Source organism: Dendrobium catenatum, unplaced genomic scaffold (assembly GCF_001605985.2).
Source record: "Dendrobium catenatum unplaced genomic scaffold, ASM160598v2 fragScaff_scaffold_1680, whole genome shotgun sequence".
Taxonomy (NCBI): Eukaryota; Viridiplantae; Streptophyta; class Magnoliopsida; order Asparagales; family Orchidaceae; genus Dendrobium; species Dendrobium catenatum.
This window is the reverse complement of record NW_021320142.1, coordinates 980,915-1,006,534: the sequence shown is the minus strand read 5'-3', so window position 1 is coordinate 1,006,534 and position 25,620 is coordinate 980,915. Positions and strand designations below refer to the sequence as shown.

The 25,620-nt window shown below is 36.9% G+C and overlaps 1 protein-coding gene across 1 annotated transcript; it reads right to left on the bottom strand.

The window, feature by feature from the left end:
* Positions 1 to 331: 331 nt before the first annotated feature.
* Positions 332 to 24,217, bottom strand: LOC110106867. The gene is made up of 2 exons (XM_020836928.2): positions 23,680 to 24,217; positions 332 to 650 (listed from the first exon to the last, which is right to left on the bottom strand). The coding sequence occupies exons 1-2, from the start codon at positions 24,134 to 24,136 to the stop codon at positions 568 to 570; spliced, it is 540 nt and encodes a 179-aa protein (XP_020692587.1). The 5' UTR covers positions 24,137 to 24,217; the 3' UTR covers positions 332 to 567.
* Between the last annotated feature and the right edge of the window lie 1,403 nt (positions 24,218 to 25,620).

The following is a 25,620-nucleotide window of genomic DNA, read 5'->3' as shown; positions in this document are numbered from 1 at the left end:
CTTTAGTGAATATTTTTTTGTTACTTCCGAAAAAATTTTATACCAATAAGCTAACTTCTATAATAACTTCAAAAAATTACTTTCTTTATACTAATATTGTTACAAAGCAATAAAAATATTATCCTAAAGTTTCAATTGAGACAATTTTTTTAAATGAACATAGCACAAAAAAAAATTTGTACTAAAAAACTGTTTTAAAAAACAATAAGAAAGTTATCCCAAAACAGACGCTAAGTCTTTTAGCGTCTTTTTCAAGAAATTTGCTATATTTTTAAAAGCAAACAAAGCAACAAAAGAAGGGAATCCAACGTTCCCATCAAATACCGTCAACAAGAGAAGATATACACAGCTGTGACTGCTGCGAATTCATTATGAATGAAAGTTTGATTGTATAATGTAAATTTCATAAAGTAATAACATTATATACTGTACATGCTACCTGTAGGCTACAACTGGATCGAAGCTTAAAATTACTTATTCAGCAAAGAGGAAGCCTACTAAAACACCTCCCTGAGGTTTTGTTTCACTTAGCCGTTTGCTTCTTTAGGGTTTAGGGTCAGGACGAGATCATTCCTCTTCATCTGATTGTGCTGATGATCCACCTTCAGACATGGACAATATCTTTGTGGAATGATGATCAGGCATTACACCTGCATAAATTGTACAAATTGCTTCATAAGTTTGTTAAATAAATGGGAAAATAATGCCAAACATGTCAATTTTTATCTCCTGACATATGTGACAAAAGTTCTCTTGGTGCATCTAACTGCCCAAATTAGGGGAGTCCTAATAATGATGTATGAAATAATACATAATGCAAGATATATAATGATGATTAGTTATTGTATTAGGTCGATAAAAATAGTTAACTAGAAGTCGGTGGTAATCTATAAATAGCTTCCATTTGAGAACACTAACAACAACAATAAAAACAACATCTTTGTCCTACTATGTATGGTCCGCTACATAAATCTTTTTTTTTTCATTGTGTTTTGTTAAAAGTCAAATTCTCGTTTAAATTTAATAAAGAAAGATCATTTCTAATATTTTCTATCCAAGTTTTTTTAGGTCTACCTCTACCTAAAAATAGCTTACATTTGAGGACATTAGAAGAAATAATAGAATTAGGTAAAGTCTCTCCCAAATCTCTACCCCCTTCTGGAGTTGTCGGCGAATTTGAATATAGTATTATTCGGAGACATCTACGAACTCAAATTTGTTAGTTATCCCTTACAATCCTTTGAGGTTGTACCAATGGTGGATTTATCCAGCAAGAGCACCATCAACCACTTTATTAATTTAATACAAAGACTAATCATATCCCATTACCCAATCAATAGACGCATCCATTTTTACACGTATCAGTTTTCAGGTATTAAACGCTAAATGTGAATGTGAAAGGATACCCGAAAGATGCTGCCACCTTCACAACGGTTACCCACAAACAAATAATTCTAAGAAGATAAAAAATATGGAAGTAAAAATGTTGGCTCATGCATCATTTCTAATGCATTAAATTTTGAATGCCCTAATTTTTGCAATGGTAAGAATGTTCCAGGCAATATACACGTAGACTGAAAACATCGCAAGATTGACAAGATTGTAAGCAACTATTGCGTTCATTGAACAAACCAAAATATTAAGGAAGCAAGAAGATTAAATAAGAAATCCAAGCTCACGGAAGGAAACAATAATTTCCTTTATTACAGGAGCAAAGCCCTTCAATAAGTGCAGCTCAAATAAATAGTTTTTACAAAACAAAGCAGGAAAAAACCTACAATTTTGCTGGAATACTAGTTGGGCAGACGCCTCATGGAAGGGGATTTAAATGAGGAAACTGGGTGATCAAATCATGTGCAACAATTCCAGATCAAATCATACGCTGCAGATCATGTTTCACACTAGTATCACAGGTTCTAGCTGCTTGATCCGATGTAGTTAGACGAGGGATGGAAGAAGATAGAAGTGGAGGAGCAATAGAAGCAAGGAACTGATCTCTATAGGAAAGGGAAGAAGAGTATGCAGTCATTTCTTTCATCAAAAGTCTCAATAGTCCCTAAATGATTTATAGAATATTCACATTATAGAGGTTATGTAATAAGAGTATAATGTCTCAATAGTCCCTAAAGGCATCCAAATAAAGGTGGAATGTCCAATAATTTCTTGAACAAGACAAAATTATGCTTAAAGATAAAATAAATTCAAACAGAAACAAAGACAATCTAATTGTCTAGAAACATCTTCATCAATGAAGTAGCAATTGAAGTTAATCTGCAAGTAGAATATGTAGATTAAGGTGCAAAATGTGGTGATAGTCGATTTGCATCAACTCCCTCATGGCGACAAAAAGTCAACCTTTGTGAGTGAAGGAGAGGGCACTCGTTTAAAGAGCAGAAAGATAGCATTGAAGCTCATAATACATAATCAAAGAATCATTTTGAAAGAGGGTGCCAATCAAAAATGGATGACGCAGACCTGCTGACCAAGGATCAGTCGTAATCTCATCAATAACAACTTGCTCTACTACCTAAAATACGGGTACAAAAGGAACATCGATGAATGTTAGTTGGAGAGATGTAGATACTCCCGAGGAAATGTCAACAGGAAGCAAAGAATGCTTAAAAAATGCCTCAATAAGGTAATAAACCTTCAATATTGAAAACAATACTTATATATTCATGTCTTTGTAGCAATCTAACACGTATGTATTGGGTCATAGCTCTCAAATGATGGACATGGATAAGGTCTCACATGGAGTTTCTTGCATGTGCATGATGGAAAATGCTAAGGGGACGCAAACTAAAGGCAATCACCTTATTTGAATTCTTGATTACTTAAATGTGAATTAGCTGTAGTTTTATATTATTCATTCACATTACAATTTATTTATTAAAATCAATAGGTAACTTATGATAATGAAATACAAAAGATGCAATTAGATTCAAACATGAATGCGATGTTGTAGCAGATTCATGCATATTTTACGTGAAATGTCATGAATCATCACTTCAAAGGACTTACCCGTCATTTTACTTGTAAAGTTATTGTAAAGGCCACTTGATGTGAAATTTCTGACACGGGAGAGAGCAGCAGGCCAGCGGCGCAAAGGGAAAGGGATTCGCAAGCCAGGGGCGGAAAGGGAAAGGGATTCGGCCCCCCTTGTGAGGCCCACTAAACCTATCATTGCAAATGTGAGAAGAGGAATTAAGAAAGTGATTAATTAGGAAGGATTTCCTAATTGAAATTCAAATGGGAGAGGAAAATATATTAGAAAATGAGGGCTGATTTAGGAGGGATTAATTTGGAAGGATTTCCTAATTGAAACTCAAATTAGAGAGGGAAATATATTAGGAAGAGGGGCTGATTTATGAGGGAAATAGGAAAAGCTTATTTAAGGTTAAGTTAAGGCCTTGTTTTGTTTATGTAGAATTTTATTTGAGAGTTGTTGTAGTTTTCTTTTCGTGAGAGCTTCCTAGTGGCGTCTAGATTGTTTGGGAGAGTCGATCTACCTCTCAAATTGAATATCGCTTATATTATTATTTTTTTATTGAAGTTATAATAAAAAATCAACCTCTATATTCATATTTTTGTAGCTTTTCCATTGTGTGTTTGCTATTTTTGTGTCCAAGGCATAACAAATTGGCATCAAAGAGAGGTTTTGGGAGAGATGGCAACAAAGAAGGTGGAGGCATTGGGAGGGGAATTGGCGCAAATCAAATCCGGGATGGAGGAAAAATTTTCAACAATGGAAAGGATGGAAGGTCGATTGGGAGGGATAGAAAAGATAATAAAGAAGCTCATGGAGATGCAATCCCAAGCCTCATGGGCGGTTCCAATTACTAGTCCTCACCACAATTTGACCAAGGGTCCCATGGCCAAATTGAAAGGAAAAGAGATCGAAAGGGAAGAGTTCGACGAGAAAAGCTCCTTTCATCAAGAGCCACCTCTCAGGACTCTGATAATGGGCGGAATAGAGGTTTCAAAAGGAGGGACAGCAGAAAAGTGTTCTATGGTGGAATTTATGAAGGAGGTGGTAGGCGACCGACCACTATGGAAGGCTATTTGGATAAGGGGAGTAGACAACCGGAGAGGGAGGTGGAAAAGCCGAACCATGGGGATAGGGTCATGAGAGATGGATGGAAGAAAGGTAGGATGCCCACCCTCGATACACGAGGGGGACTATCGGTGGGAGAGGAGGAAGTTGGGGTGAATAAGCGAATGTGAGGAAGTTGAATATGTCGGTGTTCGAAGAGAAGGATGCCCATGGGTGGGTATATATGGTGAAGAGGTACTTTGTGGTGAACAGGTTAAGAGAAGTGGAGAAGCTTATAGTCGCAGGGTTATGTCTGAAAGGAAAAGCTCTTGCTTGGTTTCAGTGGAGAGAGGCTAGATACCCGATCTGCTCGTTGGAGGAGTTTAAGAATTGCTTGTTGGAATGTTTCTGAGCCATTCGGGAAGGAGAGGGCGGAATTTGAAAGGAGAGGGGTTGATTATGATCGAAAGGATGCTGAATTTGAAAGAGAAGGGCCGGTATGATCTGAGGGGTGCTGAATTTGAAAAGAGAAGATGAAAATTTGACAAAAGGTTTGAGAACGAGCATAGAAGGGATGACTGAGACACTTGGGGGAATCACCCCCTTGGGTAATGAAAATTATGGAGGAGATAGGGGGAATGGAGAAGATCCAATGGTGAGGAAGCTGAAGATGGCTATTTTTTAGGGAGATGATGCACATGGGTGGATCTACAGGGTGGAAAGGTACTTTACCGTCAATAGATTGACGAAGGAGGAGAAACTGACGGCGATCGAGATGTGCTTGGAGAGGAAAGCACAGGATCGTCCCGGCTGATTAGGCTTAAATTGCACTGATCGTACATGACGATATTAATATCGTCCTAGACGATAAAGTCGGCAAGTTGCAATTAATGAGTTATTCCGAAGCTCTTCTATGTAAGAGCTCTTGTTCTACCCTTTAGAACATCTTCTGCTGTTATCTTGACCTGAGAGAGCCAAGAGGAGAGGGAGAGAGGGAGGAACTTGTGAGGGAGAGTTTGTGAGAGGATTTCACAAAGGTTGCTCCAAGCAAGGTTCCAAGTTGTCTTCTCCGATAGTCGTCATTCGTCCTTGGGGGTTCAAGGGAGGTCTTCTTCAGCAATCGATCAGCAATCGATCAAGGCTCTCTGTCTGCTTCAGGAGGAAGCAAAAAGAGTCGGGTTCTTTGCCTCGCCGGTGGAAATGAGTTTTTGTAAGGGCTTCTCCGTCTTGCTGTGGGAGCAAAAGGAGAGTCAATGTGTTTTGTGAAATACACAGAGGGCGCCTCCGAGGAGTGGACGTAGGTCGAGTTGACCGAACCACTATAAGTCTCTGTGAGCTTTTGCTACTGTTTTTCGCATTTCTTTTCCGCACTCTTTATTTTCGTTGTGGTAAACTTTGGTTTGTGATTTTGATTTAAAGAATTTTCAAAATACCAATTCACCCCAACCCCCTATTTCAAAAGCCCAATCCCCCCCAACCCCCCCCCCCCCCACCTCTTGGTTAGCTTTGGGCTAATTCATAAGGGTTTAACATCCCTAACGAACTTTCAAGGAGGTTCATATAAGATGACCAACACCTTTTTTGTATCCATGGAGCCGACACCGAATACTCTTAGTAAGACCCCGAAGGAGAAGACTGTAGGAGGGAGACCTGAGAAAAACTTCAAGAACTCACAAGAATGGAGTTACAAGAGAATAGGGTGAAGGGACTTTAATTCAGATGTGAGGAGATGTATAAACCAGGGCATAGATGTAAGAACCAAATTCTTCAGGTTTTCACCATTTGTGATAATGAGAAAATTGAGGGGGCCGTACAAGAGAATAAAGCATCAATTTTCATCTTTTCACCTTGAGGACAAGGTGAGTCTTTAAGAGGGGTATATTGATAGACCGGTCCCTTGGACCGATCATTGGGTCAATCCCTCCTGGACCAGCCAAAGCATATAGAAGGAGGTGGATGAGTTCCACTCCCTTGGAGTGGGCAATGGGGGAGGGACCAGTTAGGAGGGAAGAGCAATTTGGGAAGGGCTAATTAGGGATTTGCTTTGTTTGTATGCCTTAAGTAGTTTTGGGAGGCTAGGGTTCAATTTTTATATCTTGTTTGCTGAATTTAGATTTTCTTAGGTTGTGAGGGCTCTAGCCAACAGCTAGGGATTTGGAGAGCCAAATCTTCCCTCCAATTGAAAATCCAATTGTATCTTGCTATTTTCTTTCATATTTCTTGCAATAAAAAGATTCATGGCATTTTCTTTTTTCTGATTTCTCATTACGGTTCGTTGATTTGGTTGAAGCGCATCTACTTCCTATCAGAACTCTATTATGTCATCCTTTTTTATGACAAAGTTAACATCGAGCATTCAATTCATATGAGAAAACTCTCTATAGTTTCCTTTAAGAAAATGTCTATACAGGTACTGTTTCAATCATGACTAGGGAATATACATAACAAGTTAAATCAAGGATGAAGAAACCTTTTTTTTTTTTTGAAAAAGAAGAAGAAACCTGTTTATAAAGAATGTCATCAGATTTTTTCTTTATATTTAAAAAGTGGATGATTTTTTTTTTTTCTCCTAGATGATAATTTTTGAAGTGCCTAGTAAGACATGATTAATTGAGCCACCCATTAAAATGCCTTCAACCTAAGCATGATTAGGGTAGAGATTAAAACAAAGACATTACTATTCGACAATCTTCTTAAGTTCACCCATAATTATCTCAAACAAAAAATCAGAAATGTACCCAATTTTGTTCATAACAACCATTTAGTATTCCAAAGCCTCAAAACTATACAAGTGCACCTAATTATTTCTACCCTTCATTAAGTTCACTTACTTTGTCCTTCCTTAGACCTCCTGAAGTATTCTCAAGGATAATGACATAATTCTTCTTGATACAACTATATGCAATGAAATTGGATGAATGTTGTGCAACGAATGCAATTAATAAGATAGTATGATAAGTTCATGCAATGTTAAAATCTATTGAATATAGTAGTCTCAACTCATACATGTCAAAAGTGTAAAATAGTGCGTCCTATAGCACATAGCACAGAGTAGTGCACCCATCGTGCTATTTCCATGACCAGACATAAGGGGTTTTAATGGTGCACACTATTTGCACTATGCACAGGACAATAGCGCATAGCCCAGATAACATATGTTGCTTTAATTTCAATGATTTTAGGTTTTAAAAAAAAAAAAGATTATTTATAATATATTTATTAGTTTTACTTCATCTCAATTAGTATTTATCATGGCATTGAGAGACTCAATCATAATCCACAAGCTATCGTGACTCCCATGGCCCCGCAACTTCGTTCACTCTCAAGTCTTGATCTCCTAGAACATCGCTAGTTCTCGCACTGAACGCCACTCTCGCTCTCACCTCGATCTCCCGGAACATTGCTAGTCCTCGCACTGAACATTACTCTAGCTCTCACCAAAAATTGCTCTCACCTTTGACACATGCACAATGAAAGTAGTCTCACAAAATGTCAGCTCTTGCCCAAATTCATGCTCTCTTTCAATGCCACATAGGAAGGTTTCCAAGGGATGACGGAAAAGGGTCCTATTTCCGCTCGATGTCATAAGTATTTCATTCAGAACCCCATAATATTAATTTGCAATTTATATGGATCCCAATTCTATTTAAATCCATAAGAGACCAAGTAAAAAAGTTAAATTTATCAATAAATCTAAATGTTTTATAAACTAAATTATAATGTAAAATAATAATTATTCTATCTATTATGGATTCATGAACAAAGATGCAGTTATGCCAAAATAATAAAGGGCTTATATAACATTACCAATTTCTTGTAGATATTTGTTAAATACTTAAATGTTAATGTATTGTAAATTGCCACACCATGAAGAACATGTTTATGCTCAGCCATGCTAAAGCAAATAATTTTGTAAGATTCTATGTGCGTTTGATTTAAGAAATTTCTTAACTATGCTAATTAGTTTTAAATGCATCTTAAAGGCAACAGTATAATTTTTTTTTTCTCATAACTGAAAAGATTAATAAAATGACACAAACCAAAAATAAATGACAAAATGAAAAGTGAATTATGATAGTCTAAAAATTTTGGTTTATTTAAAGCATAATATGGCCTTCATTTGAAGATAAAATCATCGTGATTTCATTGATCCTATCTAATGATAAAAAAGATGAAGATGTTAATAAGTTGTTAACATGAACAATGAATTATGAGTCAGGTAAGATAATATATTAATTGTTGGCGAAGAAGATTTGACATGGAGCACTGTCTACGAAAGAAACTATAAAATTCAAAATTTATCTAAAGGAAAAGAGAATGAGTCTTCATTTAGGCTTGACATGCTTACAAATGAACATGAAGATAAAGTGGGTGATGAAGAATAGTATGATTTCGTAGATAATGATGATGTTAATGATGAAGACAATACTTTTTTGTCTAATGATGATGAGGTTGATGAAGGATGTAAGGCTATTTGTCTTATGATGATGATGATAATGATGAATTCTCAAGATAATTAGTTTTAATTTTGTTTTAATATTAGACTTCTAATAAAAAAGATATTATTGAATTTTATGTGGTTAAGTACCTGAGTTAAAGCATCAATTTTAGCTATTTTCATTGCCATTAATTGTTTATTTTTTAATCTAATAGCCTTTGACATTTAGCTGCATTTTTATCCATGTTTTTAAATTTTTTGTGATGATTAAAATACCATACATTAAGCCGTGTGCTATGCACTATGATTTCACAATAACCTTTACATTATTGTGCGCTATTCGGCATTGACAAGTATGTGGATCTATGATGCATTCAGTTATTTTTAGTTTATTTATGTTTTATTGTATTTTGAACAATATTAGTTGTGTTTTATTTTTATTTATGCTATCCTATGATGGTTGTGGGCTTCCAATGATCATGGTAGGAAGGTGCTTGGCATGGCGAACCATGGGTTTGCTTGCTTTTGGGTCCACTTCATCCTTGGGTTGCTTGCTGATTTTTGGTTTGGTGTGGTGGCTGCTCTCGGGTGGGCCTTGGTTGCTTGGTGTTGAGCTTTAAAAAATGATGGATTCTACTTGGAGTTAGCTCATAAATGCTTGAGCTGAAGTTTAGCTCAATGATTGGGGGATTTATTGCACTTCCTAGCTCATTATTTCAAAAAAGTTTGCTATTAAGTCTTGGATTCATTTTGGAGTGGACTTTGCCCCTTCTTCTTCCTTTATCATTCGGTTTCCTCTTGGTTTTTGCTGTTCCCGTGGCCCCTGGCTGTTTTCCCGTGATGTTGTTCCATTCTCTGTGCTGGCTCCTCGAGTTCCTTGCTGGCTGGGTTTCCCGTGGCTGCCTGCTTGGTTTCCCGTGGTCTTCTTTTCTCTGTTTCCTGTACTGAATGGGTCTGCTGTGTTGTGGCTGTTGGCCTTTCATTTCCCTAAATCTAATTGGTTTGGTTGGAGGTGTTATGGATGTTTGGTTCCTCTCTTTTGCCTATAAAATAAAGATGTTTTGGCATGGAAAAGGTTGTTGAAATTGTGAGTAAAAACTCTACAAAAACCTGAGGGTTTCTTCTTGGAAAAGCTTGAGAGCTTGTTCCATTCCCTCTTCTCTTCTCTATTTCGTCTTGGCTTATAATCCCTTCTTCTCTACGCAAGTTCCATTCCACTTGTATCCTTCTTCTTGAGCTTTGGAAGTGTATGTTGGCTGAAATTTGGAGACATTTGCCGGAGGAGTTTGGAAAGGACGTTGGACTCTTTTGCAGTGGTGGACCCTTGGTTTGCAAGCCTAAGCACAATTTTCTTAAATTCCTACTTTCGTTGCATGTGAGGAGACCGCTAGACGATTTTACTGATGATAGTGTTTTTATATTTTTATTTTGTTTTCCTTCGATTTGGCTTTTGTTTCTCTTAAGTTTGTTTGGATGTTTGCAAGCTTTATATGAATCAAGTTTGGTTTAAGTCTTGTCCTGGTGTTCTCCAATTTGTCTCTCTTTTCTAGTTGTCTGCTTGCATCAATCCAATTCTTCAATAACTAGTTAATCCTAAATAAGTCTAAAATTAGACTAGGCCAAGATCATATAATAGATCATAGTAAATAATATGGGTACATGGAAGTTTTTTTCTAATTTAAAAGTTCAGCATGAAATTTTAGAATAGGATTTATGTAGAATTTGAGAAATCATTCAATTATAATAGAGCTTTCTAGACATATTAGCCTAGAACTTGCTAAATGCAAAATTATAAACCAAATCATAAAAAAGGGTACGCTTTAACAATAGGATGTCGCTAAATCTCTGCTGTTGCAACAATTCCCACGTGCTTTTTTTAGTGTGCGTGTTTTGAGAGGTGGGAGTTTGCATTTTAGTAGAAAACAAATGCTGGCCTGAACAAGATAACATGCGCTAAGCGTAGATGCAAACACAGCAATAAAAGCAATATGTTTCAAAAGCAAAACAGCAAGGTTTTTCAATAAGGAATTTCAGGAAACATGTAGGGAGCTATACGTTGAATGGAATAAAAGAAAACACAGCGTTAACAGCAGTATTTTTCAGAGAAGAATTTCAGCAAAAAAGTAGGAAGAAATGGCAAAAGTGCAGCAGTAAATTTAGGTTTTATGTATAGTAAATCTATCATACGTGAAGTTTATGTCCTTAGAATAGCATTTCAACAAACCAGATGATGGTACAAGATTTTGGGAAGAAAAAACAAACAACACAGTAGAAAATGGAAAACAACAAATCGAAATGGTGAATATCAATAGCTCGCCTCAGGAAAAATAGAGACATTTAAAAACATGCAATAATCAGAAAAAGAGAATGTTTTAAATCTGAACAAAACGAAACAAAAACAAAAATACAGACGGAAAAATTCTACTCAACAGCAATCACTAAATCAAGAATTCAGAACATCTTATGCCAACACTGATCTAGCTAGATGAGCAAGTGAAGAAGAGAGAACTGAGAGGAGAAAGAAAAGAGAGGGAGGAAGCGGAAGCAAAGGAGCAGCTCACAACCGGGAAGGGAAGAAACTGATGCTGCAATACATTTGAGGGTTCTATTTCTTCCATCAAAAGCCATCTATTTCATTCTCTAATATGTATATTTATAAGACAAGAATTCTATAACATACACGATAAGACTATCATGTTTAAATATTAAACAGTCAATAAGGTCCGAAGACAAGTGTAATGTCTAATTAATATATCCTAGAAAAAGACAAAATAAACCATAACATATAAATAAGATTTAAACAAACCAAATTATCTAGAATCATCGTCATCAGGAACTAACAGTGAAATCTATCTGAAGATATAATATCTAGATTCATGTGTACTAGGTGTGATAATTGATCTACATCATGATCTCTATCCTCCCCTTAAGTTAACCACATACTATATTAAACTCTCTTAAATTTAAGTTTTCACTAAAAAATCATTTATTTGAATCCTCAGCTAAACATTGGTCGATCAATTGTAGCGCATGATTGTTGAACCATACTTCACCTAGGTGTACAATAATTCGGTAGGGTTGTTAGGTACCACCCATAAGGAGTCCTATAGGCCAAAATGGCAATGAAATCCCAGAAGCTCTGCTCAGAGGATTACACATCCACATATGAATGGACGTGACCTAATTAAACAAAAAATTAAACTTGCATATTCGCTAGCAAGCCCAATTCAATACCAAACTCCTGAATTACAGCTTTTGACCTGCAATCGCCAAACCCTTTAAGAAACTTAAGTTTTTTAATTTTAATTTTGTAAAGGGAGAACATGAATACTTTGTTGCTGCTAAGGATTCAAACCTGGCTGAAGCTTAAATGACTTTGATTAAGCTCTCTCACTCTTTCTATGCTATTCCTTGGAGGGCTCCCCCAAAAAATACATTGATCTCCTACTATAACTCTCTACTAATAGAAACAATGACGTGTTATTGCACCTCAAATGGAGAAATCCTAGCTTTCATCATTAGCATTCACTCCAATCAGAGATGGAACAAGTGGAATCCTGCACGACTAGCAAAGACCACCTTACAATAATGCTAAATACGTACTGCTCATGGCCAGTTAAGTGGTTTGCATGGAAAATTAAAAAGAGCCCTATTATGACAATAAGTGGTTTGCCTATTGCTAAAGATTCTCCAACTCCATACAACGCTTTTTAAGACTACAGTTTTAACTATGAAGCTGTATGCCTCTCTCTCTCTAAAGAGCATTGGATTGTTTAGATTGGTTGCCTAGACTAAATACGAGTTAGCAATTTGCTGCCATACATTTCAAATACATCACATTCATTTTCCACTGCATTTCTTTTTCAAAGAATCAAATGGACCTTTAACCATTTCTACCGACCAGATTTTAACAAATACATGATTAATGACCACTTTAACATGATTCAATCTTGCAACCATCGATAAAAAACCACCATATACCAATTTTTCAATTTTGAACATTACCATGAGGTTTCCATGTTCCATTGTCATCGTTGTGCATCTTTTTACTTCCATACAGAAAAGAGTTAGCAAGGGCAGACTCAAATCTCACACTTATTATTCCAATTATGTTCCCCGATAAATCTATTAATCTGTCTTTCAGTAGTTTTAGTGTGCTTTCACTAGGGCCTATGTCTTAATTTTTTTTTTTCACCTACCACATTATTTAGCATATTTCTCTCTTAGAATTCTTATGAAATTCATTAACTTCCTAAAAAGATATTCTGTGTTTCCTGCTCCTCCGGTATTCATTTGACATTAATTTCTCAATTCTTGCATACCACCAATCCCCTTTCTTTTTCCATTTTGTAACAATAATTCTTTATCTTGGCTTTAAGTATCACATGGCTCCTTAATTAAACCCCTTTGACACTCATAACAACATGTCTCTCTCCCGCTCCCTCTCCCTCTCTCTAGTATCTTGAAGCGTCATCACTATAATTCTCATTTAATTCTAAATTCTATAATTGCTCTTTGAATCTTTCATAATCGTCTTAGTCTTCAAAGTTGTAATTTTCTCATCCTACAAATAATTTTGATTTGAACATAGATTATTGCACTAATCTAATAGCACATAACTGAATTAAAATTTAAATAAAGAAGTTCTCATTAAGCAATGCAACTTGCTTATTGAAAAGGGTAATGTACTTTGCTTGATTAACTGAGAATGCATTTAATGACCAATAAACAATGTTTAAAGTAAACATCAGCTACACAAGGACCAACTCGCTAGATAAATGCTTAATCTAAAATGAATCAAAGTCTGTGAATTATAAAAAATTATTTTAAAAGGGTGCTTATTCAGGTTTTGTCTAAAGTTCCTCCTAGAATAAAATGTCACTTTCGTATCATGTATTTGAATTTAGATTACTTTGTGTAAATTTTCCACCTTAATTAAGAACCTTGCACCACCTTTGTTCTCATAATTATCAATAATTTGCTAAAATAATATTCAGACAATCATAATACTAGCTAATCTTATCAGAACTAAGTAGCATCCAATGATCAATAAACAAAGTTTAAAGTAAACTTCGATTACATGAGCACCATCTCACTAGATAAATGCTTAATGTTATATTGAATCATAGTTTATGAATTATACAAATTTTATTTTAAATATCATTTTAAATAATTATGAATAGATTTTTCAAAAAGTCATCAAGTCACATTTATGAATTTGTAAAAGTAACATAAACTAACATTGACCAGTAAATGCATCATTCAATGAAAACCTAGTAGAAAGATTCAAAAAGCTGATCCAAAATATTTAACGATAATACTATATCATGGAGTTGAAGATGATAATCTCACTTCCCGGTTAATCCATAAAGCATCCACTTCTATAACTTTTCAAAGTTCTACATAGTCCATTCACTTTAATTTAAGTAAAATACATTTCAAAAGTTCTAAAGAAACACCAAGTATTAATTGCTACAGAGCTTCACTAAAATTGAGTAAAGGTACTAAAACAGTGTAATGTGTTTAAGTCAGCCTTCTTATAGGTGCATGCCTATACACATTTCACTTCTAGAATTCTTGAGGTTATTCTGAATAGAGATTAAATCTTAAAATTATCCCCAACAATTGGTACGTGGCTAATTTAGTTTCAATATATAACATTTCTCCAATTTAGGTTCTTGAATGTACAAAATTATTCCAAAATGACCATTCATTTAGAAATTTCAATACGAAATTGATCCCAATTTAGTCCACCCACTATACAAAATTGATCTCAATTTAATCTTTGAGGGGCCATTTTTAATGAATTTTATTTAGTCGACAGACATATTTCGATATATGTAATACTTTATGACAACATTAGCCACATATAAACTGTTTGGAGATCATTTGGTATTTAACCCATGCTGAATATTTGTTGCGTCCTTTTTTTTTCAAATTTATCAAGGAAATAGGATTTTCACTTCTCACCACAGTGCAATGTAATCTATCTAGTTGTTCATCTAATATTCTAATGCCATGCTGTTCTCAATTTGCCTCCTTGCTCCATTTAGTTAAATTACTATGACCAAGTGTGCTATGTTTCTGGGTGTAAACTCCATGAGTTAAGGAAAGTACAGCATTCCCAAAATGCGGATCAGAACATAAGATTACGTCTTTTGATTAACCCTAAATAAAGTAAGACCTAAACATCTCTGCAACAATCATTTGGTTAAGCTACAGTCACCAAGTGTTCATTCTTTTAGTCGTAAACTCCAAGTAAAAAACACAAAGGCTATAGATGCTTGCAAATCATAGTAATCATGGCCCGGAAAACACTTAGTTAGCTCACAGAGGGCAATAACGCAATTGTAACCCAAAAACTTCTAAAGTCATTTATCCAATCACGCCTATAATGCAAAAAGATTCTTCCATGTCTATAAAATCTCATTTCAAGTAAAAAATGTGTTTACTGATTCTCCATTAACAGGAAATTCTACAAAGGCATAACTGGTTCATTTCAGCAAATCAACAGTGACATGAAACGTAGGCCAAGAACATGAATTTGATATGGCAGCAGGATCCAAGGAAGAAATTTCGGCCCCACTTGTGAGGCGCAATAAAGAATTAATTCATTATGTTAGGAAAGGAATTTAAGGGAGGATTGATTAGTAAAAAAATTTCTAATTGAATTCAGATCAAAGAGGAAAATATTTCCTAATTGAAATCAAATTAAAAGGAGAAATTAATAAGAAAAGAAATATGTTTTTGAGGGAATTTGAAAGCTTATTTAAGAAGGGGTCTAGGGTAATTTTTCTTCATGCATGTTTTATTGAGTTTTCTGTTTTAGTATTTTTTTTTTTTCTGTAAATGCTTCCTAGTTGCGTCTAGGTTGATTGGGAGAGATGGCTTATGTCTTTGTTTCTTGTTGAGTTATTAATAAAATTCAGCACTATTCCCACCTAAATCGGCTGTTTTTTTTTTTTACAATTTTTCTGTGAATTTCCTTCTGTGTTTATTGAAATTGACTCCAAGGCATATCAAATTGGTATTAGAGCAGTGTACCAGGTTAAAAGCTAAAGTCCTCATTGCTGATTTCTACTAAAATTTTTTCCACCTTGCTGATTTTCGCTGTTTAGAGGCCAAAATCTGTGGATGGCAGAAAAGAAGGAAGCTTTGGAAATGGAGATGGAACAACTTAGAGCCGAGATGCAAGAGAAACATTCCGGATGGAGGAAAGATTTTCTGGAATGAAGGGAAGATTTTCCTCCATAGAAAGCCATTTTGGAAACATGGACAGCATGATGAAAACATTGATCGAGATGCAAATGAAGACTTCACCAACTACTCCTAGGGCTAATTGGAAAGGGAAGAAAGTTCATCAGAAGGAGGATGATGAAGTGGAGAGCGTTTTGCCTCAAGGACCACCCGGAGGGATTCCAAGGGGATGTGCATCAAGGTATCCGGAAGAAAGTGTAGTAGGATGAGGGGGAAACTAAACCCATTTGGAGACTACCTAGGCAGAAGGGAGGTGGACCGAAGGAAGCAATGGTGGGGCCCAACCATGGGGTCCAAATCCATCAAGAAAAGAAGGGAGAGAATCGCACTACCACCACACAGGAGAAACTAACAGAGAAAGAAACCATTTGGGTACGGATGCGAGGTCGAGAAAGTTAAAGATGCCAGTTTTCAAAGGGGAAGATGCTCAAGGTTAGGTGTACAAGGTGGAGCGTTACTTTGCGATCAATGGTTTGAGGAGAAAAACTCATGGCGGCAGGGCTATGTTTGGAAGAAAAGCTCTAGATTGGTTTGAATGGAGAGCAGCTAGGCATCTGATCTATTCCTAGGGAGAATTTAAGGATTGTTAGTTGGAACGTTTCCGACCCATTCGGGAAGGAGACCTCCACGAACTGTTCTATGCCTTAACTCAAGAAGGGACAGTCATGGATTATCGAGAGAAGTTTGAGCTGCTATTTGGTAGACAGAGGGGAATTTCTGAGAAAAGGTTGAAAGGAAATTTCACAAAGGGCCTTAGGGAAGACATAAGAGCATAGCACAGAGTGCTGAGGCCTAGAGGGTTGAGAGAGATAACGGAGCTAGCACAAAGGGTGGAGGAGAAACATTAGAGGGCGAATGCGAGTCAGAGCAAACTCATGGGAGGGGCTTACAGGAACACCTCTACTACTTTGGCACCGAGGACCCAGATGGTGCCATTTCAGATGGAGGCCCTAAGGAGAAGAGCATTGAAGTTCATCCTGGAGACAATTTCAAGAACCTCATAGAAGCAAAAGTGCAGGACAGGCGAGCGAAAGGGCTATGCTTTAGGTGTGATGAGAAATTTACACCCGAGGCATTGGTGCAAGAATCAAACCCTTCAGATCTTGATAGTCAGTGAGGGGGAAGAGGAGAACAGGGACAAGCTAGAGGATGTATTGGGGGAGATAGAGCAGCCGCATTTTGATGTGGCAAAGGTGTCCTTGAACTTTGTGGTGGGATTTACTCCAAATCACACCATGAAAGTAAGGGGCAAATTGGAAAGCATTCTGCGGTAGTTTTGGTAGATAGCAGAGCCACACATAACTTCATCTAAAATCGGGCGGTGGATCGATTGAGGTTGAAATTAGCGAAGATGGAAGGATGTGCGGCGATGATGGGAACAGGCAAGATAGAAAGGAGCAGGGAATATGTAATGGGGTGGTGATGACCTTACAGGGTATTCAGGTGGTGTAAAATTTCCTTCCCTTACACTTAGGGAGTATGAATGTGATTATGGGGATGAAGCTGCTACAAACTATGGGGGATATGAAGGTGATATGGGGGATATGAAGGTGATATGGAAGTCATTGACTATGGAGATAAGGTGGAGGGGGGAAAAGGTAGTGCTTCAAGAGGATGTCAGCTTATTCAACACCATGGTCTCCTTAAAACCATGCTCAGGACAATCCAGGATGCAAGCATGGGATATTTGGTAGAGTTGCAAAGCATAAAAGGGGTCCAAGAATAGGAGGCAAGGGAAATTCCAATGGGCACCCTGTAGATTCTGCAACAATTTCATGATATATTTCAGCCACTGGTCTGGTTACCACCGTCTCGAGAGCACGAGCATGCCATCAACTTGAAAGAAGGGACTTCTCCCATCAGTGTTAGATCATACCATTACCCCCATATCCAGAATGATAAGATAAAGGGGATAATCAGGGAGATGAAGGAAACAGGGATCATCAGACCTAGTGTAAGGCATTTCTCTAGCCCAATACTGTTAGTGAAGAAGAAGAATGGCATCTAGAGGTTCTATGTAGATTACAAGATTCTAAATAAGGAAACTATGCTAGATAAGTTTCCAATTCTCATTATAAAAGAACTCTTGGATGAGTTATTTGGAGCTGTGACCTTCTCCAAAATTGATTTGAGCTCGAGATACCATCAAATCAAGAGGAAGATAGCAAATGCGCACAAGACGGCCTTCAGGATACATGAAGAGCACTACAAGTTCCTGGTAATGCCTTTTGGCCTCACCAACGCCTTGCCATTTTCTAGTCACTTATAAACCGAGTATTCCATTCATATCTCTGAAATTTTGTCTTCGTAGTCTTGGATGGCATTTTAATATATAGCAAGACAAATGCATAACATGGGAAGCACTTGAAGACAGTGATAGAGACCTTGAGGGAGCATTAGTTGTTTGTCAACTGGAAAAAGTGCACGTTTGAGTAATCATAGGTGGAGTATATAGGACATTTGGTATCGAAAGAGGGAGTGTCTGCCAACCAGTCCAAGATTCAAGCCATGGTAGACTGGCCTCTTCCTAAGAACTTAAGGGAGCTAAGAGGGTTCTTGGGGCTCACCGGTTACTACAAGATGTTTGTGAAGGGATACGACACCATAGCAAGACCTCTAACAGAGCAGTTGAAGAGAGATAACTTCAAGTGAGGGGAGGAAGCGACTCGATCAATCTAGGAGCTAAAGATAGCTTTGACCAGTGTACCTGTACTGGTGCACCTAGATTTTAGGAGACAATTTGTGGTAGAGACAAATGCCTCGGGTTGGGTTAAGAGTAGTGTACTCATGCAAGACTAGAGACCTATTGCATATTTCAGCCAAGTACTCACAGCCAAGGCATGGCTCAAATCAGTATGCAAAAGGGAGCTAATGGCAATTGTCTTAACAATTCAGACATGGTGACCCTATATGTTGGGGAGACATTTTATAGTCAGGACAGACCGGAGGAGTCTGAAGTATTTGTTGGAGCAGCAGATGGTCGCGAAGGAACATCAGAGATGGCTATCCTTGCTTGAATATGACTTTGAGATACACTGCTGCCCGAGCTTGGAAATTAAAGCAGCATACACCTTGTCCAAAAGGGTTGAGGCATAGTTGGCAGCCTTGTCAGTACCAATGATCTTAGACTGGAAAGCATTGAGAGGAAGAGCAAGCAAGATGAAGACTTAAGGAAGATCAGGGATGAATTGTAGAAGGACCCGAATAGTCATAGCAGTTATGCTCTAAAGGGGGACCAGCTACTCTAGCAAGGGAGGTTTGTACTCCCACGGTTCTCAAGTTACATTCCCAAGCTGTTGCAGGAATTTCATGGCAATGCGATAAGGGGACATTCAGGAGTCCAAAACACATACAGTTGATTATCCACTGAGCTATATTGGGTGGGAAAGCAACGGGATGTCGAAGACATGGTGGCGAGGTGCGATGTATGTCAAAGGCATAAATACCTTACTATAGCATCAGGAGGGTTACCACAACCTTTAGCTTTACCTGAAAATGTTTGGGAGGAAATGACCACGGACTTCATTGAGAGATTATCACATTCGGAGGGGTATTCAGTAATACTTGTGGTAATAGACCGACTAAGCAAGTATGACATTTTATTCCACTGAAACATCCTGACACCGCTATATCAATTGTCACAGTCTTTATCAGGGAGATAGTACGCTTACATGACATTCAAAATCTATAATATCAGATAGAGAGAATGTATTCCTTAGCCTTTTTGGTATTCAAAATGCAGGAGACGGACTTAAAAAAAAAAAAACACAACATATCACCCACAAACGGGTGGATGGAAGTAGTCAACCAGAGTAGTGAAGACATACTTGCATTGTTTCATATATGACACACCAAAATTATGGGCCAAATTATCAACATGGGAAAAATATTAGTATAATACATCCTTCCACACAACTGCATGGAGAACCCCCTTCAAAATCCTTTATGGGAGGGACCTACCCCATCTGATACACTATGGGCAGAATACTTCACTGATATCCAGTGTAGATCAACACTTGGAGGAGAGACACATGATACTAGCAAAACTCAAAGGGCGTCTATTGAGAGCTCAACAACTTATGAAAAAGAAGGCAGATGAACACAGATGAAAAGTTTATTTGAAACTAAGATCATATAGGCAGAAGACACTGGCCAAGAGAAGAAATGAAAAGTTATCCCCGCGATACTTCAGGCCCTATGAGGAGATGGAGTGTATTGGGGCAGTTGCCTATTATCTGGGGTTACCAACATCATCATCCATCCATCCAGTATTCCATGTATCACAATTGTAAAGCACTATCGGAAATCACACATCCTCTTCCTCACAACCAACGACTTTAACTAAGGACATGAAAGTGATTTTGGAACCAATGGAGATCAAGGGAGCACGACAAGGGATGACAAGAGAAAAGGAGGTCCTTGTTTGATGGAAGAATTTACTAGACTATGAAGCTGCATGGGAACCCTATGAGAAAATCAGGAGACATTTTTCATCCTTCTACCCAAGGTTTAAAATTGCGTAATTAAGCCTCGAGGCGGTGTGAGGCGTAAGCCTCACGGACGCAGAATTGCGTAAATAAGAATTTAAGGGTTTTAGCAGGTAAATAATAGCTAGATTCTATCATACAATAAAAACATCTAAATGATATATGAAAATAGTGGAAAGTAAGAAAATAGATGCAATAAAATCAAGCCGCAATGACGTATTCGCCTTTTCTTTGCCTCTAACCATGTTTCCTAAAGCAAAAATCCAAAAACACATAAAAAAAATCAAAAAATCAAAAACCCTAGATTTTCCAGGAGAGGAATTGCGTAAGCCTCGAGGCGTTTTTGGGTCAAATTGCGCAGAGGCGCGCCTCTTATTGCGCTATTTTAAACAGAGCTTCTACCTTGAAGAAAAGTTGTAATTTGAGGAGGGGAGTATTTATACGACAGCAGGATCCAAGGGAAAAATTTTGGTCCCTATTGTGGGACCCAATAAGGAATTAAATCATTATGTTAGGAAATGAATTAAAGGGAAGATTAATTAGGAAAAATTTTCCTTTTTGAATTCAGATTAAAGAGAGAAAGATTTCCTAATTGAATTCAAATCAAAGTGAGAAATATTTACTAATTAAATTCAATTTAAAGGGGAAATTAATAAGGAACAAAATCTGTTTTGAAGGGAATGTGAGAGCTTATTTAAGGAGGGGTCAAGGGTTATTTTTCTTCATGCATCTTTTATTGAGTTTTATGTTATAGTTTTTTTTTTTTCTGTGAGGGCTTCCTAGGGGCATCTACCTATCTCTCTAATTATAGACTGCCTGTATCTTTGTTTCTTGTTGAATTACTAATAAAAATCAGCCACTATTTTCTCCAAAATATGTTGTTTTTTTTTACTATTTTTCTATGAATTTCCTACAGTTTGTTGAAATTGACACCAAGGCGTATCAGAATTCTAGCCATCTTCCAGGTAACAAGACATTTGCACCCAAAAAAAAAGCAAAATTCATCATTCCATTCAAAATCACAAAATAAGGTTGCACTTTTTTTTTCATAAGTCAAGTACTAAAAATTTATCATGTTCAAGGGCATGCATCATACAGGATGTCATGCTTCTTTGATTTCAAATACAAACCCTAAATAACAAAACCCATAGTTATCTCTTGCCTTAATACAAAATCGGATTATTTATATCCATGAGCTTATATACATGTTAATTAGGGTGAAAAAATTATGCATAATATACATGTAACCTCATCAAACCTGCATAATTGATTGATATTATAAATAGCCATGGTACACCTCAATATGTACATTCCCAGAACCTTGAAATTCATGCATGCATCTGTGCTTATTTGACAATTTAAACTTATACGTCTTTCTATTAGGCAAAAATGGGTATAGAACTGACAATTAATATGTTATCTTGTACAAAACAATGTTAAAACTAAATGAACGAGAAAGTTGCTGCATTATTCCTATAACAAATAGCAGCAGAGATATTGAGAGAATCAATAAATGGTCCAACCCTGAAGCAGTTACAGCATTTCATCATCAGCAGACACAGCAAAAGCAGCAATTATTTGCATCCCAAAATTTTGGAGTCAGCTTCAAGAAAACTTATCCTCCATTTGCACCTGTCAAGTGCTTCTTGAGGTAGAAAGCTTATTATGTTCAAATCCTTTTAGCAAATCTTTCCATAGCACCTTAGATCTATCCCTTTTGTTTTCTTATCACTTGACATTAATTTAATCAACCCAACTTGTTGCTACATCTTCTAACCTTTGTTAAATGTTATACATACCCAAACTATATCAAGTCTATGTTCCACACAATTATCTTCAATAAATGCATTTCTCACCCGCCATCTAATATATCATTTTTCAATATAGACTTCCAAATTTTCCAATACACCCATCTTAGCATTCTCATTCCCACTATATTGAACAAGTTTATCACCAACAACTTTTCTGCTCAGCACTCAAATTCATACAACATAGCTAAAAATAATTGCAGGTTTATACAATATAACTTAAGTTTTCAAGATATTCTATAACATACTCTTAGGCCCTTCTAATTTTAAACAACATTTCATTAATTCTATCCGACAAATTATAACCTACCTATTCCTTTGTATAGTAAACCAAATAATAAAACCAATCAAAGCATGTTTGATAAATTATTGCTAGGTGCAAATAGATAGTCTAATTAATAAAAATAATAAGAGGTTCCTCACTCTTACTAATGAACTAACAAAAAATATGACTCATTCAAACATACGTGGTTTGTAATATAAATTAATCATACACAAACACCACGCTAATACACCATGAATGTCTAATATCCGCATCATGTGGCATACAACAACATACTGTGTGACAAACATGTATACGTGTACTATTGCCTAAAATTTTCACTGAATTGTCATTTCCTAAAAGATAATACTGCTGTGATTTTCTAATTGAAATTAAAGAATGAGTTTAAGCCAGCAGCACTAACAACTTCATAAAGTTGACATCATACTACATACTAAAGTTGAAGGCCAAGTGGAAGAACCTACGTCTGTATAGAAGATGGATAGAGCATTTGCCCCTAATTTCATTGCATCTTTCTAACTCCAGGACCATTTTTTTAGTCAAGCTGCAGGTAATACCAAACTTAACTATCTAAGGCAGCGGTCCCTCATAATTTTGGACATCTTAAAGTCGTCTATGATTTCTAATACGGATCAAATATAAGATACAAAATCATGCATCAAAATCACAACACATGAAGAATTAAGCAAATTTTTAATTGAAATAATTAAGACAGAGAAAAAATGGCCTTCTAAAATAAATTAATGATAAAAAAGGCACACAAACATTTTAAAATTCATAGACTTGAAGGAATCCTGAATTGTATCAAATAAATTTCTACAGTGAGATAATCATAAATATTCCAGTTTCTCACTTAGCAAAATTTTGGGGACTTTAAAGCCCATTGTTGTAATTAATCTAATTTCAACCTCATTATTGATTAAATCCAGAATTTATTAAATCCTGTAATTCACAAGAATAAACAGAATTATAAATTTTCCACTCTTACAAATCTTAAATTCTGAAACAAATAGTCAAACCGTTTCACTATTCAGCAAGATTTAATAATTCTCATGCCAAACAGTTTACAGGTTTTAATTCTCTCAAGCTTTACTAAATTTGGGTTTATAGGAGTGATTAAATCCTACTTGTACGTAAACCCCTTAATGTTCAAACCACACAAAAACATTACTTGCATTACAAGTAGCATGACGCTAATTAAAAAAGGAACCCCTTACTGCTCAAACAAACCAGGAATAATAATAAGAACCACATGCCTAAAATGCGGAAAACCTAAATAAATTAGCAATCTGTGAACCCAACTTCAAGCGAATTGCTTTCATATGGCATTAAAATAAAGGTCAATCGATTAATACGAGCATCCCGTCCCTTACCATCTACGAAGTAGGAAGAGGAAGGCCACCCGCGTTGAGTCGTGCGAGAGAGCGCCTCCTCCTCAGTGAGCGACTTCTCAGCACGGGCAAAAATCCCAAGACCAAATCCATGGCCCCGAGGCCTCGGAGGAACCCAGTAGGAGGATCCAGGGACGAAGGGAACCCATGCCGGGGCCGATTTTTGTACGACAAGCACCTGGATCGCGTCCTCCAGCCTCCGCATGCTGAGTACTTCCACCTCGACGTTTGTGGCGTCTGTACCCTGGCCGAGGTCGATTTCTAGGAGCTGACCCACCTCGGGCCGGTCAGAGCGCAGGCGAATGCCCGCGAGGCGCCATGGCAGCGGCCGCAGGACGCCGCCGCGTCTGACGCTGCATAGACGTTGGCCAGAGGGCGAGAGGTCGCGGGCAAGAGATTGAGATTCGCGAATTAGGGTTTGAGATAAGGCTCGAGCCATCGGATACCGTACTGCCCAAGCAAGAGCACAGATAGAGATAGCGGAAGAGACGATATAGTGTCACCGAAATGTGCAGAATATTTTAATGTAATTAAGCAGTACACTGTGCACCCAGCCGAATTCTTAAAACCGGACAAGGAGATCCGGTTTCTCCCCCGGTTTTTCTACAAACCGTGGGAGAAGAGAGATCCGGTTTTTTCTCACGGTTTATATACAAATCGGACAATTGAGATTCATCAATTAACATAGAAACCGCATATTAATTCTCCTTATTCAATTGAATGCGTAATCTAGCGGTTAATTATTCGTTAAAGAATCTTTATTTATTTATTTTATCCTTTTGCCTTATATTCATCTGTGATCACTCAATCAGCTTTTCTTTTCTTTTCTTTTTTTCCCACAATTTTTGTTGTCCATCCCCCACTAAAAATCAATTGAGTCCATTAATTCAATAATAGTCATTCATATGTGTACCCGAACCGAAGAAGGCTTATCTATGATGGTGGGTTGGGATTTCAATTGTTTACTTTTTAAGGAAGATAAAAGGGGAGGGAAGAGATTTATCTTTTCCCAATTACCAAAAGAGATGAAGTCATTTTTGGCTAATAATGACTTTCATGAGGTTGGTTGTGTTGAGCCAAGATTCACTTGGTATAACAACAAGACTGGTGTTGATCGGATTCTAGAGAGATTGGATAGGGTTTTTTTTTTATTTAGTTGCTATTAGTTCTTCCCATTGTAGGTGTTTAAACATTTGGCTAGAGTTGCATCGGATCCAGCCCGATCTTATTAATTCTTATGGATCTCAATCCTATGATTAAGAGAGTCATTAAATTTGAAGATGTTTGGGCTTCTATCCCGACTTCATATGCGGTGGTGAGGGGAGTTTGAAGGAAGAAATCTTTTGAGAGTTTTTCTCATATCCTTAACACCAAGATGAAAAGGGCTTTTGAAGGCTTTGTTTTATTGGAGTAAAGCCAATCATACAAATTTAGTTCAATTGAAGGAATGCCTTATGAATGATCTCTTGGAGCTACAAGTAAAAGAAGCAGAAAGTGGATGTCTATCGGTTAAAGATAGATGGTCTCTCAAAGCAAAAGTGAATGAGCTAACTTCAACTTTGACTCGGTTGAACACATGGTGGAGACAATGTGCAAAAGTCAAGTGGTTGGTTGATGGTGATTGTAATTCCAAGTTTTTCAAGCATTTGCTAGTACAAGGAGGAATTCTAATTTTATCTTTAAAATTAAAGATGAAAATGGTTTTATGGTGGAGGATCATCATCATATTGATGAAGTTCTAACTTGTTTCTTTAAGGAAAAAGGGAAGGAAAGGAGTTGTATATTAGAAGGCTGGCCTTCTCCGTGGAGCTGCCTGGATGAAGAAGACTAAGAATGTTGAATAGACAATTTTCCTTTGAAGAAGCGGAGGTTGTGGTCAAGCAGGCTGGCGGCAATATTGCTCTAGGCAATTATGTTATTTCT